The following is a 19377-nucleotide window of genomic DNA, read 5'->3' on the forward strand; positions in this document are numbered from 1 at the left end:
TGGAAGAAAATTCAATTTGCTGGTAAGTACAGTTATGAATACTTTTGCGGTTCAGTACTGGGCTAAAAGGTACAGTACTGGCTTCTCTCCTGATCACAGGTGAGTATTTTGGAATTCGTTATTCAGCTGATTTTAGATGAATATTTTAAAGTTTCAAAACTCCGCACTTAAAAGAAATTTCAGAGAAAACCAGTCAATGGTAACCTACGGAAGCTATATGAGTTATCGACTTTTAGGTAAGTACTCAACTGGTGGAGTTAAGGTTCAGGGCATAGACTCAGGGGTCTCCCAGGGTCGAAAAGGTACAGTAGTTAAACCCTCAGCGGCACAGGGGCAGCCGGGTGCAGAGAGAGTAGGCCCAATGCAATCCAATGGAGGGTAGGGGGCCTTCGGTTGGTGGTTGCAAGCAAGCAGGCCACGCGGCTGTGGGAGCTGGGCTCCTGGTCACCTACTCAGGGCAAGTGGGGAAGTAGAGTAGGGTAGTTGTTGCACTTCCAGCGGCACTCGGGCGCTCAATGTTATCCAATGGGAAAGTTAAAAAGTGAACAAAGGCTGCAGGCTCAGGGACGGAGATTCTTCAGGTGCGATCACCACTTCAAGAGTTAAGTTGTGATCTTGGAGAAGAGGTAGGTACCCCAAAGGTGGGCACAGGGGGGCGCCGGGTGCAGGGGTGTCTTTTGGTGTTGGGAAATCTTACCCTCGGCTGGTCGAGGTTGGGGGGGTGGGGTCCCTGGGTCTGAGGCTGTAGGCGTTGTCTGGCACTGGACTTCAGGTCCCAGTCACCGGGGGGGGGGGGGCGGGGGGGGGGGGGGGGGGAGAAGAGTCCTCGTGGTCTTGGGTCATTCAGGCACAGGCCGGGCTTGGCGGTTGCAGAGGGGGCTGGATTCGAAATTGCTGGGGTATTGCTGTTGGAGCAGAACCACTGCTCATGGGAGTCCCAGTATTTTGGAAGGTTCAAGGCAGGCAGGTCCTCCGGGGCTGTCGAGGTTGCTGTCCGCAGGAGACGGTTCAAGGATCAACATGCCTGTAGGGTTCTGGGGCCAAGTCAGTGGGCGTTGTCTTTTTGTTAGCAGCTGCGCTGCAGGTCTTCTTGTTGTTGAAATCAGGATCTGAGGAAGGAAGGTTCAGGGTGCCCCTAAATACTACTTTAGGGGTGTTACAGGTAGGGCAAAGGCAGGGACCAATGGGTCCCTGTCCTGGGGTGGGTACAGCCCCTAGCCTGCTCCTCTCCTGTGGGAGGGGGGCAGGAGCCTAGCTGTGATTGGGGAGGGCTCCCTATCTTAAAGATGGCCGGAGCCCGGGGTCATGCTTCAACTCGCCTCTCGCACCTGAGGGGTGGGGTTGGCACAGGCTGGCACACCCCCCTTCCTGACGTAGGGTTCCCCGCCAGTCTTCCCACCAGAGTGGGGGTCAGAAATGGTGGGGGCCAGTTGCTGAGTACAGCAAATGGTCTGGAGTAGCTCACAAAAGTGGAATGCCTTTGAAGCTTCCCCTGCCCATCCTGGGGGAGGAGGCTTGGCAACTCATCCCAGGATGTGCATTGTTGCAGGCCCAGGAGAGCGGGGGCTCTCCACCCAGGGGTCCAGCAACTTGTCTGCTGTGTGGCAGCCCCTCAGCCAAGACGTGGATTGTAGGTTAGGTTTCAGGGGGCATCTCCAAGATGCCCTCTGTAGTGCATTTTACATTAAATCCCACACTGGCATCAGTGTGGGTTAAATGTGCTTGTAAGTTTGATATCAAACTTGTCAGTCTTCAGTGTAGCCATTATGGTGTTGTGGAGTTCGTAATGACAACCTCCCAGCACCATATACACTTAATGGCATCACTGCACTTACAGTGCCCAGGAATGGCTCTGGGTACTGTAGGGGCACAGGGCTCAAGCACCTGTGCCCACACCACTGGCATAGGGCACCCAGCTAGAGGGGTGGCTGATGTATGCCAGGGCAGTGGGTTGGTGGGCATGGCACACAGGGATGTGTGCCATGTCGACTGTTTGGTTCTGTACCTAAACGCTCAGCTTGCCAAGACAGTGTGTGGGTGCCGGGCCCCTAAGGGTGGCACAAAAAGTGCTGCAGCCCTTAGGGGTCTCCTCTGGTCACCAGGCCCTTGGTACCTAGTGTACCATTTACATGGGGCTGACAGGTGGCCAGAGGTGCCAATTGGGTTTTAGTTTCAACACAGTTTTAGGGAAGGAACACAGGCCCTGGGCACCTGGTTGGCAGGAGCCCAGGGCACACTCAGTCAAAGCACATCAGTAATTCAGCAAAAAGTGGGGGCATACCAATGCAAGAAAGATGGCACTTTCTCACAGTTGGTCATCAATATGAAGCCTCTTCTTATTGCAGGAGGCACAGGACCTAAAGAGGCCTTTCTTAGGAGTATCTGCCCTGAAGATAAAGAGAACTTCCCTCAGAAGAAGGAATGCTGAAGAAAAAACCACTGGAAATCCAGAAACAAGGAAAAAACTGAGCAGCGCTCAGTGGAGACTCCCGTTAGCACGACGTGAGGTAGAAAATCTGAGGGACTAGAGCTCCTTCCAGGAAGGTTCCAGAGGGTGGTGATAGCGGATTGGTTGTTCTCTAGAGTTTGGTCCTTTTTACAAAAGGACCTAGATATGTTACTAATGTGAGGCCTTTGGCCTATCTCTTTATATGTCTAGTGAGACATTACTTTTTTTATGTACCGGGGACTCCCATCCCGACGACGGTGAATGATTCAGGCATGTGAATCTATGAAAGATACCCTAATACTGGATAACTACGGATAGTTCCAACAGGGTTGTGAACCAGGGTTGTCGAGCCCATGTGGGAGCAACTAGGGTCATTGTGAGGGAATGTTGCTTGAGCTTCCGAACCACCAATGGAATTTGCGGGAGAGGTAGAAAAGCGTAAGCAAATTTCACTGACCAATTCATCCATAGCGCATTGCATTTGGACAAGGGTGTGGGTACCTGGACGCGAAGGTTGGGCATTTTGCGTTGGTGTGTGGCGAACAGATCTATTTCTGGGTACCTCCACATTTGGAAGAATGGGAGGAGAACATGAGGATGTAGTTCCCTGTAAGGCTGTCCGAGTGTCTAGTGAAATAAGGGATGGGGTCGTTGTAACTTTTGTTATAAAGTACCGCTTTATTTCAGGACTTCTTTTGGGTCTGCCTTGTAAGAGGCGTATGTACAGGCAAATTAGGGAACAAGTAAGAAACAAAAAAAAAGGATGAGAGGTGGGTGGTGTTTGTCAGAGCGGAGCGTCTACTTCTCTTCCAGGGTTTTCGGGATCTGCTGCTCCTGTGACTTCTCCCCCTCGTCAGGCTCCACGGAAAAGAAAGAATGGGACCTGGTTAATCAAACCTGTACTATTGAAGGGCTATAGTGCTACCGTCACCATACGCAGTGTGCAGGGGAAAAGGGGAGGGTGTGCGGGAAGAGAGGCCGGCAATGTCAGTATTTACCCCTTGTCACCCCACCCACCCCACCAGAATGCTCCCCGTAGTGGCACTTGCCTTGGGCCACGACCCGTCAACAGGGCCGCGGCGTCCGGACCCGGGCCATCCTCTCCCCTCCTTGGGCCGCTGGGTTTGTGCGTCTCGTAGGCTCTTGGGTGGTTCTCCTCCAGGCTTCGCTCCCTCCGTGGCTCCCCTTCTGCAGGCACCTCCAGTAGCTGGTCCCCTCCTCCGCTCGGCACCTGCAGCAGCGGATCTCCTACTACGGTCGGTTGCTCCAGCCTCTGGTCGGTTCTTCCAGCAGCTTGTCTCCTCCTCCGGTCGGCTCCTCTGGCAGCTGGTGGTCTCCGCTCGTCTCCTGCTGATCTCCTGGGCACGTCGTACAACTCCGCCGCCTTTCCGCCCTTGGTGTTCTGTTTTTATCGGTCGTTTGCCGATTCTGTGCGTCGACGTCACCATACAGAGCTAGACCGCTGGCAACTTCCGGTCTGGTTTGGACGTCCTCTCCCGTTTTTCTCCACTTTCGGTTGTCGGCTTCACGGCCCTTCTCACATTCCCATTTGTGGATCTGTTGTCTTTGACGATTGAGCAGATCTGCAATCTGGTTGTTTACTCCTGGGAGGTGTTCTGCAAGGAGATATAACTTTTGAGGTATGGGCCATCGCCAAATGCTTTGAGCTAAGTGTGAAAGCTGTAGAGTGTGTCACCCTGTTTTATGTATGTAGTACATTGCTGTCATGTTGTCTGTACGGACTTAGACAGCTTTGCCTTCTAGATGCAGTTGAAAAGCTTTCAATGGCAGAAAAATTGCTAGTACTTCTAGGTGGTTTATGTGGAGTTTTTTCTGTTGTAGGGTCCACATGCCTTGAATAGTATGTTTATGGAGATGAGCTCCCCAACCAGTGAGAGATGCGTCTGCCGTTAGCACTATCTGAGGAACCGGGTCGAGGAATGGCCGCCCTTTGGAAAAGTTTTGTGTATTCCACAACTGCAGAGAGCTATGGGTGCGGCCGTCTACCAACACTAGATATGTTATCTGACCTTGAGCCTGGTTCCACTGACGTGCTAAGCATTCCTGTAGGGCAGTGGTTCCCAAACTTTTGACTCCTGAGGACCCCCATTGAGTCACCACTGGAAGCCGGGGACCCCCAAGCAATTTGTATGAGTTAAATTTAAAATATTAAAACAGTAATTCGAAAAAAATACACACATGTGCACACAAAACAAATACTCAAAGTACTTAGGCGCAGATTTACAATAAGTGGCGCATCCATACATTTCAGCAGAGATGCGCCACTTATTGTGCACCATACCTCTGCCACCATTGATGCGCCGCATTTACAATGCTGCGCCTAATGGGGCAAAAAAGCACAGATGCATGACGCATTTGTGCCATAAAGGTGACGCATTGCTGGAGTTTCGCCGCAAGCGCGACACAGCACCAGCAATGCTCTGGGGGGCCCTATCTTGTTAATGCTGCGCCAATCCTTTAACTGCTTCAAGCAGGCTCAGTGTTTTGACGCAGCATGGGCCCCAAAGTGACTGAGTGAAATCTTGTAGATTTCACTCAGCCACTTTTAGGAGGCGTTCCTGCGCCCATGGGCATCCGCAGAAATGTTTCCAGGGGGGGGCAACATTTTAACTTCATCACCATCCTCCGACATGATTGAGCACAAGTATTAAATACATTTAAAAAAATCTAATAAGACAAAGAGCTTAAATAAACAAAGAAATCCATAGGGGGAAGAGAAAAATCTGGTGAGGCGCCACATCAGACAACCTGGCAAGTAATAAAACAGAGGGAAAAACTAAAAATGACCGGAAAAAAAACAAAAAACATTCTAAATCAGGTTGATGCGGTTCTAGAGCATGGGTACTCTCAAACTTTCTCTCGGGGGCCAAATTTACAGTGTGGTTTGTGGCCGAGGGCCGCACTGGTGGGGGTGGGGTCAGTGAGGGAGGGGGGTGGGGCTAGAGCAACAAAAAAACTATGACCATGAGGTTGAACACAGGTCCCTGCAGCCGACGCCTTCGTCTGCTGAGCCACCAGACCCGGCATACGCTCATCTTTCTTACTTTCTCTCTCTCTCTGTCTGTCTCTCTGTCTCCCTCCCTCTCTCTCTGTCTCCTTCCCTCTCTCTCTGTCTCCCTCCCTCTCTCTATCTCTCTCTCTCCCTCCCTTTCTCTCTCCCTCTGTCTCACTCACTCTTTCTATCTCTCTCTCCCTCTCCCTCCCTCTCCCTCCCTCTCTCTCCCTCTCTCTCCCTCTCCCTCCCTCTCTCTCCCTCTCTCTCCCTCTCTCTCCCTCTCTCTCCCTCTCTCTCCCTCTCTCTCCCTCTCTCTCCCTCTCTCTCCCTCTCTCTCTCTCCCTCTCTCTCCCTCTGTCTCCCTCTGTCTCTCTCCCTCTGTCTCTCTCCCTCTGTTTCCATCCCTCTCTCTGTCTCCCTCCCTCTCTCTCCCTCTCCCTCCCTTGGCCTAACGGCTAGGGCTCTCGACCTCCGACCTGGGGATCTGGGTTCGAGTCTCGGTAACGACGCCAAAACCTCCTGTGATTCTGGGCAAATCACTTAATCTCCCCGTGCCTAAAAAATGAAAGTGTGTCCTCATGTAACGTAACTGGAAAATATGTAAAGCGCTCTGATACCTGATTCGGTTCTGGTCTAGTTCGCGCTATATAAAACTCGGCAAAAAAAAAAAACTCCCTCTGTCTCTCTCCCTCCCTCTCCTTCCCTCTCTCTCCCGGTCTCTCTCTCTCCCTGTCTCTCTCCCTCTGTCTCTCTCCCTGTCTCTCTCCCTCTCCCTCTCTCCATCCCTCTCTCTCCATCCCTCTCTCTGTCTCCCTCACTCTCTCTCCCTCTCCCTCCCTCCGTCTCTCTGCCCTCCCTCTCCCTCTTTCTCCCTCCCTCTCTTTCCATCCCTCCTTCTCTATCCCTCCCTCTCTATCCCTCCCTCTCTACCCCTCCCTTTCCATCCATCTCTATTCCTCCCTTTCTCTCCCTCCCTCTCTCTCCCTCCTTCTGTCTGTCTGTCTCCCTCCCTCTGTCTGTCTGTCTCCCTCCCTCTGTCTGTCGACCTCCCTCTGTCTTTCTGTCGACCTCCCTCTGTCTTTCTGTCGACCTCCCTCTGTCTGTCGCCCTCCCTCTGTCGCCCTCTGTCTGTCTCCCTCCCTCTGTCTCCCTCTCTCTGTCTCACAGTCGCAGTCCCTTTGTCTCACTCCCTTTGTCTCCCGCCCTCTGTCTGTCACCCTCTGTCTGTCTGTCGCCCTCTGTCTGTCTGTCGCCCTCTGTCTGTCTGTCGCCCTCTGTCTGTCGCCCTCTGTCTGTCTGTCGCCCTCTGTCTGTCGCCCTCTGTCTGTCTGTTGCCCTCTGTCTTTCTTTCTCCCTCTGTCTCTCTCCCTCTGTCTCCCTCCCTCTGTCTCACTCTCTCTGTCTCACTCTCTCTGTCTTCCTCGCTCTGTCTTCCTCTCTCTGTGTTTCCCTCTCTCTCTGTCTCCCTCCCTCTCTCTGTCTCCCACCCTCTGTCTGTCTCTCTCACGGTCTGTCTACCTCCCTCTATCGCCCCCCCTCCCTCTGTCTGTTGCCCTCTGTCCCCCGCCCTATCTGTCTCCCTCTCTCTCTGTCTCCCTCTGTCTGTCTTAGTCTCCCTCAGTCTCCGTCCCTCAGTCTCCGTCCCTCAGTCTCCGTCCCTCAGTCTCCGTCCCTCAGTCTCCGTCCCTCAGTCTCCCTCCCTCAGTCTCCCTCCCTCCGTCTCCGCCCCTCAGTCTCCCTCCCTCTGTCTCCCTCCCACTATGTCTCCCACTCTCTCGGTCTCCCTCTCTCTCGGTCTCTCTCTCTCGGTCTCTCTCTCTCTCGGTCTCTCTTCCTCTGTCTGTCTCCCACTCTGTGTCTCCCTCTATCTGTCTCCCTGTCTGTGTGTCTGTCTCCCTCCCTATGTCTCCCCTTCCCTCTATTGCCCCCTTCCCTCTGTCTGTCTCCTTCTGTCTGTCTCCCTCCGTCTCCCTGCCTCATTGTGCTTATCTATAATAATGTCCCCCCCTCGCCTCTTTCACTATCTTCTCTCGTCAATCATTTCTCCCTCTTTCCTCTCCCAATCTCCGTTTGTCTCTACTCCCCACTCCGTCTCTTATTTTTCCTTTTGGCTCTGTCTCTCGCTTTTATCTCTCCTCGGCTCTTACGTCTCCCTTAGCCTCAACATGGAAGGTTAGTTACATTTTTCCACTACAACATTGTCAAAATCGAATTTTTATTTTTTTCCATTTTAAGTCATATTGTTCTTTAAATGTAGTTATTTCAGTCCTTAGTGTTTTTTTCGGAGTATTTCCACTCTTAGCTGTATATAGCACTCTCCCCATTGCACAAATTCATGAGAAACTTCCAATTTCAATCCGGTCTGTCACTTCACAGTTTTTAAACTAAGAATGTTGGCACTAACCCCGCTCTCCAAACGACGCCTCCACCCACGCCCCTTAGCTTTTTATCTGATCGTTATGGCCTGCTGAGGGACTGAAGCTCACGGACCCTGATAATTGTGCTGCTTGAAAGCATCAGCAGCTCACCAAGAACTCAACGTTATCTCCTGAGGCCTGGGATGGGGGAGATGCTCCATGCTGTGTATCCTCTGCTGGCCCATCGTCATACTGCCCATGACAATGGAACGGCGGACTCTGTGTCCTGCTGGGACTCACACTCCGGCTGTACTGTAGCAGCCTTTCAGGTGTCGCCTCAGCAGGAAAGTCGACCCAGGTATGTGGGCCCATCCTCTAGAACCGGGCCTGGATGCAGGGGGGGGCAAGCGCTACCTCTTGCCCCCCCCGCGGACGCCCATGCCTCGCCGGAACGCCTCCTTCTAGCGCAAGGCTTTACAACGTGGCACATCTCCCAGATGCGTCATGTTGTAAATACCCTGCACCATGGCGCGTCTTTTGCGCCGGCGCTGCATCACGAAAGTGACGCAACAGCGGCGTAAAAGAGGCGCAAGAGGCTTGTAAATCTGCCCCTAAGGATTTTGGGGCCAGATGTACGACCATTTCATTTAGCGCCTCGCGATTGGCGACACATTGCGAGTGGCACATTGCGAGTCGCTAAAATGAAATGTACAACAGTGTGTTTAACACGGTTTCGGATTCCCAATGGGTTCGCAAAATGCGAGGTTCATTAATATTAATGAGCCTCTCGCAATTTGCGAGCCTATTGGGAATGCCAGCCCTCCTAGGTATGGTGGCCTGCTGGGCTCTGCAGGCCACCATGTCTGGTACTGTTTTTAAATAAAGCCGTTTAAAAAATAAATGCAGCCCATTTACCGTGCATTTAAAAAAAAAAAAAATGAAACGTTTTCGTTTCATTTTCTAAGGGCAGGCAGAGGTCCCTGGGACCACTGCCTGCCCTTAAAAAATAATTTTGCATGCATTTGCAAAGGGGAAGGGGTCCCCTGGGGACCCCTTCCCATTTGCGAATGCATTACTATCTACTTGAAGTAGGTGGTAATTGCGAGTGGTTTGCGACCGCAAAACATTTGTACATGGTTTTAAGACTCGCTATTTGGATGGGAATGCCCCTTCCAAATAGCAACTTGCAAAACCTATTTAGCGAGTCTCAAACAAATTGCGACTTTGCGAAATAGGCAATGTACATGACCCAATACGTTTTGCATGTTAAAGCGGGTTCACGAACCCGTTCGCGCATATAAAAATGGATCGTACATCTGGCCCTTAGTATTTTATATTGAAGTAATAGCCCCTCTGTCACATGTATTTCATTTGTTTTATAGCATCTCTCATACCATTGTAGGATGTCAGAGCACTTCACATCACACACATATAGAGACATTGAATCATACATGTAAATCAGTGTGTATATAAAAAGTTTAAAGAGTGCTTGGTCTGGAAAAGCACAAACTCAGGATTCAGAACATAACTCAGTGGCTAGCACTGACTTTAACATTAAAAATGTATTTCCACCCAAATAAATCTTTTTAGCAGCATCAGGATAATGAATAACTGGGAAAAAACAAAAGTTACTAACTGGTACCATGCAGTTTGCAAGCAGCTCTTTGATGACAGTTTATAGGTCCCTCTGCTACATTACGATTGTCACTTATGAAGTGCACATTAACAAAAGAATCTGTGACAAAAGCAGTAACCACGAACCTATGCACATAAAATGCTGCTTTTTAAAATGCATGTTACACGTTCTTTGCAGTAGGCACATTAACACTCTGTGCTACATTAGTTAAGTCAAAGCTGCCACTAAACAAAACTCTCCTCACGCTCCAGCAGGTACATTAATCACTGGCTTTATCTTGACACTTTTATTATTGCTGGAAAGCTGCTAATTATACAAGAAACTTTTCTGTGCTTTTAAAACTGTTGCCTGCGGACCCCCTGGGAATGTGTCACGGACCCCTGGGGGTCCGCGGACCACAGTTTGGGAAACACTGCTGTAGGGGACACATTTGAAGTTTTACGCAAGGGACAATTAGAATGCAAGTAGCCATCATTCCGAGCAACTGCAAAAACACTTGGGCTGGTAGTGAGTGTTGGGAATAAAATTGCGATAGGAGATTTAGCATGTTGCGTATTCTGACTGGATTGGGGTATGCTGGAGCTTTGCAAGTGTATTGTAGCTCCTAGATATGCTTGCATGTTGGATGGCTGAAGGTGAGACTTGGCAAGGTTTACAGTGAACCCCAAGTAGTGACGCAGCTGAACTGTCGTGTGAGCGTGCATTATGCAGCTGTGCTGTGATTTGGCTTTTATTAGCCAGTCATCCAGGTAAGAGAAGACGTGAATGTATTGTCTTCTTAAATCAGCTGCGACAACTGCGAGGCACTTGGTGAATACTATGGGTGCTGTAGTTACCCCGAAGGGCAGAACTTTGAATTTATAATGGTGTCAATCCCCCACAAACCTGAGGTATTTTCTGTGAGCTGGGTGAATAGGAATATGGAAGTAGGCGTCCTTCAAATCCAGAGTGGATAGAAAGTCGCCTAGCTAAAGCAATGGGAGCACCTGTAGGAGTGTGACCATATGGAAGTGGCCTGATTGAATGTAGAGTTTTAGCTTTCTGAGGTCTAGTATAGGCCTGAGAGAGCCGTCCTTTTTTGGAATTAAAAAGTACAGGGAGTACACACTTGTCCCCTGATGATGCAATGGGACTGGTTCTATCGCATGTTTTTGTAACAGAGAAAGAACTTCTTGTTTCAGGAGTGTGAGATGTTCTGGTGACATTACACGTCGCTTTGGAAGAATATCTGGGGGAGTTCTGGTAAGTTCCAGACAGTTACTGTTGAAAAACGAGGCAGCATCTGTGAGGCCTGCACAAATAACATGACTACATTTGTCCTTCACTGGGAACCAAACACCCAATTGTAGCGCCTGACTCTCAGAGGGTAGCGTTGCAGAGCAGTCTGAGGCTTACTCAATGGAGGTGGTGTGGGTTAGTAATCGCCATTTGCAGGTGCGCAAAAATAACACTCAATAATTGATTGTCCAGTCTGTACTTTGCTTTATAAAAGTAAGAGTACATTAAACACACACACTTCTCAGTACTATGCACCAATTTACAAATATACATAAGCTGATGGAATTACTTTGTGACGCTGCATAACATCTCCACCCCTCCCACAGAGGGGTAGGGTTCAGTACCACCACTACCATGTATGCACATCATCTTGCCCCCCCCCATGCAATTAGTTGAACATAACCTGGAGCGAGGGCCCTGCGCACTGGCACCATCCCAGTGGCGTATCCCCTCCCCCCATTACCTCAACGAGCATTAAACAGGGGTACACCTGCCTTGGTGACACATGACCCTGACTGAGCATCTCCTACTGACCATAAAGTATGCACCCCTACATCTTAAGGGCTAACAGTCTGGGGTCTTCACCTAAGCGCAGCAGCAAGAATATATGTTTACGCACACTTTAGAATGACAATACTCATAACATTTGGATATCATTAACGATGCATTGCAATTAGAGTCCCTAAAGGCATCACAGATAATCACAGGATTATGCATATAAAGCCAAACACCCTAGAGGGAATGTCTGATACATAACCCCACTTTGCGTAGGCCATCACCTTGCACCACTACTTCACATGACCTTCAGTCCCTCTATAATGAATAACATTTGCAAAAGCACTTGTGGTGTAATTACACCTCTTCACCTCCAGGGGATGCCTTATTCCAGACATCCACCACCTCAGCCCGTCACTTCATGAAGCATTTTTCAATCACCCTCAGCTAAAGAACAAAAGTTCCAGCCCAGAAGGTTTAGAATGCATGCTGAGCCCTTGAGGGGTTATTCTCTCCAATCCCCAAGACACTTATGGTGGGCCTTTCCTCTTCGTGCAAGGGGGAGACTGCGCTTCTCTAGCAGCTCCCCCAGGACCTTAGCACCTGTGTGGTGGTGACCCCGCTCTCCTGGGGCCACCACAAGCCTTGAAATTGCTGGCTTGCCCCTGTAGGCCGGTCCTGGCTAGCAAGGCATTATGAGCTTTGCTGCATAAGTGATAAGCGGCTTTCCCGCTGCTTCGGGGAGAGCCACGCTGTGGCCTCTGGCTGCGTCTTTGGTGGGTTGGAGGGTCCGGTCCCACCCGGAACCCCAGGTAAGTGTGACAGCTCGGGGAGCCCAACCCCGGCTTTTCTACCTGTGTTTCGGGGGCCCCGTCCCACCCGGGTTCCTCACCGCTCCGCCGAAGCTGGCAGGGTGCTCGGTCCCACCCGGGCGAAATGCTGGGCTGAGGGCAGCCCGGGGAGCCCACCCCTGGCTGCCTCTGCTGGCTCCCTCCCGGCCGGCACCCCTGTGTGCAGACGCGGGAGCCAGCTGGGTATTTCAGGTCTGCCCGCTCCAGCAGGCAGGTGCGTCCGCCTCCTCTGGTCCTTTTGGACTGCGGGGGAGTGAGGCGGCACTCCTCCGGCCTTGTGCCAGTCTTCGGGGCCCGGGGATGGGGTCCCTGGCCCCCTCTGTGGCAATTTTCAGAGCGGGGGAGGGTTGGCGGACAGCGCTCCCCCCGCCTCCCTCCCTCACATCACCGGGGGCCAGGGTGGGCTCCTGGCCCCCTTCTGGCATTTTCACCAGGCTTTTCTTCCTCCTGAGACCGCCCCCGGGACCTGACCTACCCCGGGGGCATCTCTGAGACCGGCAGCGGAGCCCCACGCGCTTTGTCGGTCTTCTTAGGGGTCAAAGGTCGCCTACCTTCCGGGGGCCATATCTCAGCCCCTGGGGGTCCGATCTGCCCCATTTACGAGTCTCCTTGCTCCTGGTGGCGTCCCACAGCCGCTGGGAGCACTCTCCTTCATCCTCCAGGTCTCCAAGAGGGTGCATTCTGCATGGAGCGGTCTTCACTGGCTCCCTGCGCCTCTTCTCCCTGCGCAGAGGCCTCTTCTTCTGCGCACTGGTCCTGGGCTCTTCTTCTGGTGCTGTTAGGGGCCTGGGTGACAGTCAGGGGGCCTCTCCTTCCAACTGCCCATTGCCCGACTCCAGCACCTTCTGCCTCAGCAGACCACACCCCAGAGAGCTTCTCTTCCTGTGCAAGTACTTTTTAAAAGTTGAGTAGGGGGCTGGCAGGAAGTCTCCTTGTGTCCTATCAAACAGCGACATCACTTCCGTGACCCGGCTCCCTCCTTGTCCAGCCTCTGGGTTTGTTCAAAATGGCGTCGTCCAGTGTATCTGGCCACATGGCCTCTGAAACCCAACTCCATCCCCTCTCACTGCCCTCACTCTGGTTCAGCTTGGTGCCTGGCACCCAGCGACAGCAGTTGATGGATTGGCTTGTAGCTCCACCTATCTTTTCTCCTTGGAGGGAAGATCTTCGCTCTGGGAGGAAAGGTCATTAATCTAACCTGCCAGGGCCAGACCCCAGCCAGGGACTCAGAAATATGACATTTCTGGACGACCCAAAAGCAGTACAAATAGGACTCTGCAAAATACTTATTTTTACATCTGCTACACTGGCCTTTAGTGCGTGTCTGGAATCTGTAGGCCTTGTGGAAGTTACTCTAGCCATGGGTTCCACCTCCCCATAAAGGAATAATGAAGTGAAAAACACAGTAAACGCATTGTCTTTCCCTGGCATGTTTCCTTCCAGTGTATAAAGCCTATTCCATCTAACCACCCAATTCTGCATAAGTCCTGCCACACCATTCACTCTGTAGCTGCTCCTGGACTGCGCACACTAGGAATCTCCCCTGCGCAGCCCCTGCACGTGAACACGCATGTACACATGTGTCTGCATGTAACCAGCCCTGTGCTCCATACTCCAGCTGCTGCGCAGCGGCCTAGTCAAGCCAGGGGGACACCAGTAAAATCTCCATGCAGTCTCCTTCATTATGAGTTGACTGTGGGTGAGTCTCCCACAGTAAAAGCTCAACAATTAGGTGCTCAAAAAGCGAAAAATCCGGGCGGCCCCTAGTGTCAGAACCACTTTCTAACAGTAACCATACTGGATTATTTGTCTTACCCACTTGTGGGAGGTGACTGAATTCCAGACAGGTAGGAACTGTGAGAGACGTCCCCTGACAGGAGTGGAATGATGGAGGGAAGTCACTCTTTGATGGCAGGGGAAGAGCCTGTGGAGTTACCTCTGCCTCTTCCCCTATTATTTCCCCGGTAGTTCCCTCGGAAATCACCTCTGGAAGAGGGGGATTGGCCCTTGTAAGAGGAGGAGGGATTATCTGGGGATATGGTTTTTGAAACAACCCTATAAAAGGAATAGCGAAAGGAAGGCAATTGCAAAGCCCCTATGGAATTTGCAGTTTTCGTATTTTTTTCATCTTTTCTTGGGATGTGTTGACAGCTGGCCCGAAAATATGTTTATCAAAAGGTTAAGTATGGAAGGCTGTACCTCCTGCTTGAATCCTAAGATTTGAAGCCAAGCGTGCCTGCGCAATAGTACGCTAGTGTTAATGGCACAAGATGATGTGTCTACCGCATCTAGTGCGCAATTAATGGAAGTTTTGGTGATGAGCTTACCTTTCTGAAGGAGGTCATTGGCTTTGGTTTTATAGTCATCTGGCAAGTGTTGCATGAGTTTTTTAACTCATCGTTGTGAGCCCTATCGTAAAGTGCTAATAGAGCCTGAGCGCTGGCAATACGCCAGAGGTTAGCAACGATGAGTGAGTGAGTTTGGACTCCTGGTGAGGCGGAGGGGCGTCGCCCGTAGTCTAGGAGTTAGATCTCCTGTGAGCGTTGGACACTACCAGAGAGTCTAAAGGCAACTGACCTTTAATGTATGCCGGGTCTGTAGGAGCAGGCTTGTATTTCTGGTCTACTCTAGGTGTGAGTATTCTTGCTTTGACTGGGTCTTTGAATACCTCATCTGCATGCTTTAGCAAGCCCTTGACCATGGGTAGGGTATGAGTAGACCTTTGTGAGTGTGTTAGTGTCTCAAGCAAGAAATCCCCCTCTAGAGGGTCTGTATAAAGCTCCACTCCATGATATTGGGCAGCCCTGTTAATAAGCTGGACATAGCCTATGATATCAGGTGGGGAGGAACTGGAGGTATACAGGTCGGGGTTGTTATCCTGGTCTGGTTCCCAATCATTCTCCCAGGGATCACTGTGGTATGCCCAGATCCTGTGGCACATTATGGTCTTTATCCCCGTCCCTATCCCCAAAGTCGTCATCCTGTGTGTCGTGTGTCCGGTGAATGTGGAAGTTGTGGTGAATTTGATGGTGTAATTATCAAATTAGGGTTAGGAGGAGGGAGAGGTATGTAGGGTGGGGTGGGGGGGGGAAGGGTTAGTACCCATGTCCTTTTTCTTCAGAGATGTAGAATGATAGGTGAGATCCAGCTTCCGTTTTTTAAGAAGAATGACCTGGAGGTGCCCAGTTTTAGGGTCAATGCTTAGACTTTTTTGTTTGGGATCCAAAAGAGGCTCTTCGGGGCGAGGTTCTTTGGATGGGGTTGATTTCGGTGTTGAAGACTTAGGCTGAGAGTCTTTAGGCGCCAAGTGTTTTGAGTCTGAGTGCTTTTTAGCAGGTTTAGGTTCTGAACCTTTGGAGTAGTAGGTTTCGGCTCCAAACTATTCGGCGCAAGGGGTTTCGGCTCCGACCTTTAGGTATGTATTTCGGCTCAGAGGCCTTAGGCTTGAAGGCTTTGTGCTCCGGGTCTTTGTGCTTTGAGGGCTTTGGCTCCGAAGACTTCGGTGTCGAAGGTGCCTGTGTTGTGGAGACTGGCAAAGCCTTCTATTTGTGTTTCGGTGCCGAAAGTGTTGGTTCGGCACCGGAATGGGGCTGGCTCAAGCCAGAGCCCGAAGGCTTGTGTTTGTTTCTCATAGCCGAGCCGGAGGGTGGGACCTCAAACTTTTTCTCGGTGCCGACCTGAGCCCAAGGGCGAAGGTGATACCGGAGCCTTAGATTTTGGGTGACTGGACACATGGGGATCTGTACTCACGGTACGTTGACCCCGGAGTGATGGTAAGTTTTCCTCGATGTCAGAATCAGCTTTAGACACCGAGACCAGTTCTTCTTCCCCTGCTTCTGGTGGGAATCAGAATCTTCGCCGAAGAGATCTGGAACGGCGCTGCTGCCGTGGTGCATCTCGTGACGTCGAGCCGGACTATCACGAATGGTCTTCTTCAATTGGAATGATTGACATGCTTCACAGTCCTTTTTTCGTGTTTGGGGGATAAGCAGAGGTTGCAGACCTTGTGCAAGTCGGGGCGTGGAAACTTAGCACAACACCCGGGACATAGCTTGAATGAAGTCCGTTCCATCGACTGCTGGCATGGTCGGCACGGGTAGACCCGACGGCCCGTCTCGAAGTTTACGACCGAAGGCTTTCAGATTTTACACCATGCACATCAAATGGAAAACCGCAATAGACAATACCGTTGAGGGTAGCGGATTGCGCGTCAAAGAGGTTTGAAAACTATACCGAACAGGAGCGCAGCAATACACATCTGAACCCGATGGCAGAAAAAAAACAATCTGGGGATGGAGTCGATGCCCATGCGCACTATCACCAAAAGGAGGAGTCCCCTAACTCGTGACTGCAAAGACTTTTTCGAACAAAAACAAAGTGCAAACATCTGGATCCAACACCAGATGGCGATCTATGCTAAAGCATAGGATCTACAGCTCATCTGCCTCGAACACGGGTGTCCCAAAGTGCGTTTGCCCTGTCCAATTTTCCATAGGAAAAATGAACAAAAATTCAGAAATAACAGTTCAACGGAATTCTACTAAATATGGTAGAAAGCTGGATCTATAACTAGAAGCATACTTTTTCCGATCTGGTGTATATCCGTTCAGTAGTTTCAGAAATTAATGTTCTTGAAGAAAAAGTTGCATCTGCCCTTTTAGGGTAAAGTAATGTTATAGTTAGCTGAAAATATCAGTTAAAACAAAATGATTAACAATACCGGTATCATTACTGCAGTAGAGTACAAAATAGTTGTGCCGGTAAAGATCAGTGCGTTTAATTGTTTAAAACATTTTGTTTTAACTGACATTTTCACCTAACTATAAAGTCTCTTTGACCTTTTTCTAATGAATGAATGAATGAATGAATATCTCTCTCTCCAACATAAATATGCTTAAAGAGATACACACATACATACAGACGAAAACTTGTTGCCCAAACATGTAGGTCTGTTCCCTTCTAATGCACGTGCACTTTGGAGAAGATGAGGTGGTTGGACAGTGACTGGGAAATGTGTATTGTGTAGACAAAGGTTTTGCACACTGCCTAGGGATCTCAGATGTGTACTGCATGTATCACTTTACAAGTGATAACTACGAAGGGGGCAGAGAATATTATATATAATTATATACATACATACACACATATACACACACACACACACACACAATACATGCACTACACAACTGAGATGCAAAGGCAGTGATCAAAACCTTTGTCTACATCAATAATGTTAAATTATGTAATACATGCAATATACACAAATAAGAGCCTACAACTATTTAGGGGTTCAAATGAGAGCTCATCCTTCAAAAACTAATTAATATAGTTATTCACGGATAATCTTCCAGAGTACCTTTTACTAGAAGGCTACACGAGGAAAATAGCAGCCTATTTCGAAAAGAGATAGGATACTCTAATAAAGGCAGATTTGGTGCTGTGCAAATGCTAAATAATGCTGGACAAGTATTAGAGGGCACCTTTTGTGTGTCAAGGAAGGCCTGATGTAATTTCGCTCAATTGCATAATGTAACGCAATCTACTGGAAATTGTGAATCCAATGTTTATTCTTTTTGTCTCAACTCTTAATCTCAGAGTTCAACTTGGAATGAGACAGAAGCTGAAAGAGAATGTTCTTTGTTCGTTTAGTCTTAATTCTCAATTACAACTTTAAACTGGAGTGTAGCAATCACCTTTACATTACACAATAGGCAATTATATTACACAATTGAAAGTTTTTTTTATAACAACAAATCTTTTTATATTCATGCTCAGGGACTACTTAACAGATGGCACGCATTAGACATATAGGCTGTGGTAGGCTATAAGAGGCTGTAGAGAACTCAAAACCTCCATTTCATTTTCTCAAGTATGAAGTTATTTATATGAACAGTTTACTGCTATTTATGAAATATCCAAAGGTGCAGAACCTTCTCTTATTTCCAAACACATCAGACAGCTAGTGAGGCCCTTTCTAGAGTACTGGAATAATCAAAGAGTACTGGGGAGCCACCACTTCACCCGTCCAATAGTAATGCACTATAACTGATCAACTAAGTACTTTCTTTAAGCCCTTGACTATTTGGTAGCAGGATCGAGTAGTCCAAGCGTAAACCAATGGTGGATACATGTTGAGACCCATAATTCAGTTAACATGAAACGGAAGGCTTCTGCATGGCTTTGAGAAACAGAGCTGCCCTAGTCAGTTTCTAGATAGGATGGCGAATTTTCACCCAAAGAACGCAACAAACCCACTGGAGGTACACTTAAACTTCTTGGAATACCACAACTATGGTCTTATGTTAAGGAGGCACCAAAACTGCCCAGCTAGCACCCATCACATCTATGGGTGGCTATATTATCGTAGTTAAAAAAGAACAAAGAAAAAGTACCGCGAAAGAGCATGCGTGATCATCAAACTTGAATGGAAAAACCAAAGCTGTCCAGAAACGGACAGGATGGCATAACTTCATAAAGTTATGCAGAGAACGTTCATCCTAAAATGTTATCCTGTACAAAAACTCAAATATATATGTGAAAACAGTTATTGTTTTAAAGTAAGGTAGTTAATTTGTTTGTAATGCTTACCTGGAGTTTCCTTGCCATAGCCACCACCTCGTGATCTGGAGGGTTATATTTGTAACAGTTGGAAAACATTAACCGTATATCAGCTGCAAAACCCTGTGCATCTTGATAATCACGCCCATCCATTTTTTTCTGAAACAAAACAGTGAGCCATCAATGGATGAACCAATATTTCAAAATGTAATTTACAACTTTGAAAAAGCCATGTTACAAATCCTCACCAAAGTGCATCTACTAAGGTACAAAATTGCTCCAAAAATACTGAAATTATTATATTTGAAAGCAAATTACAGCTTAAATCAATGGAGTGCAAAGAACCTACTTCCATTAAATAACAAAGCAGCATCACTTTAGAGATGCACACTTAGGTAGCCGAATACAATAGAGATGCATTTCAGCATGTTTCCCCATAAAATATAATGGGGATATACTTTCCTAGTCACTACAGCATAATCCCTTAATTGAGGATCATTCATTAGTTCTACTTTTAATAGACATTACAGCACACAAAGTACAATCTATGAGAATACAATACACAGCTTTCAAAAGCATGATACCGAAGGAAGTGCATTTGGGATGCAGCAACAAGGGCCAAGGAGTTACACATTTCACATACCTAAATGGTGCTGAATTAAAGTGAAGCAACTGAAATACAGTAGACTTTTTTTTTTAAACTGAATGTTTTATTTCCTTAACAGCTGTATAGATTA

At 48.9% G+C, this 19377-nt stretch overlaps 1 protein-coding gene across 8 annotated transcripts in view; it reads right to left on the minus strand.

The window, feature by feature from the left end:
• BRD3 (bromodomain containing 3) overlaps window positions 1–19377 on the minus strand; it is a 394414-nt gene that overhangs the window by 248702 nt on the left and 126335 nt on the right. For all 8 annotated transcript variants that reach the window (XM_078641953.1, XM_078641954.1, XM_078641947.1 and 5 more), the window contains exon 8: window positions 18671–18799. In XM_078641953.1, the coding sequence (XP_078498079.1) occupies window positions 18671–18799 (129 nt within the window). The remainder of the gene's footprint in view (window positions 1–18670; window positions 18800–19377) is intronic.

This window comes from Lissotriton helveticus, chromosome 5_1, assembly GCF_964261635.1.
Source record: "Lissotriton helveticus chromosome 5_1, aLisHel1.1, whole genome shotgun sequence".
Taxonomy (NCBI): domain Eukaryota; kingdom Metazoa; phylum Chordata; class Amphibia; order Caudata; family Salamandridae; genus Lissotriton; species Lissotriton helveticus.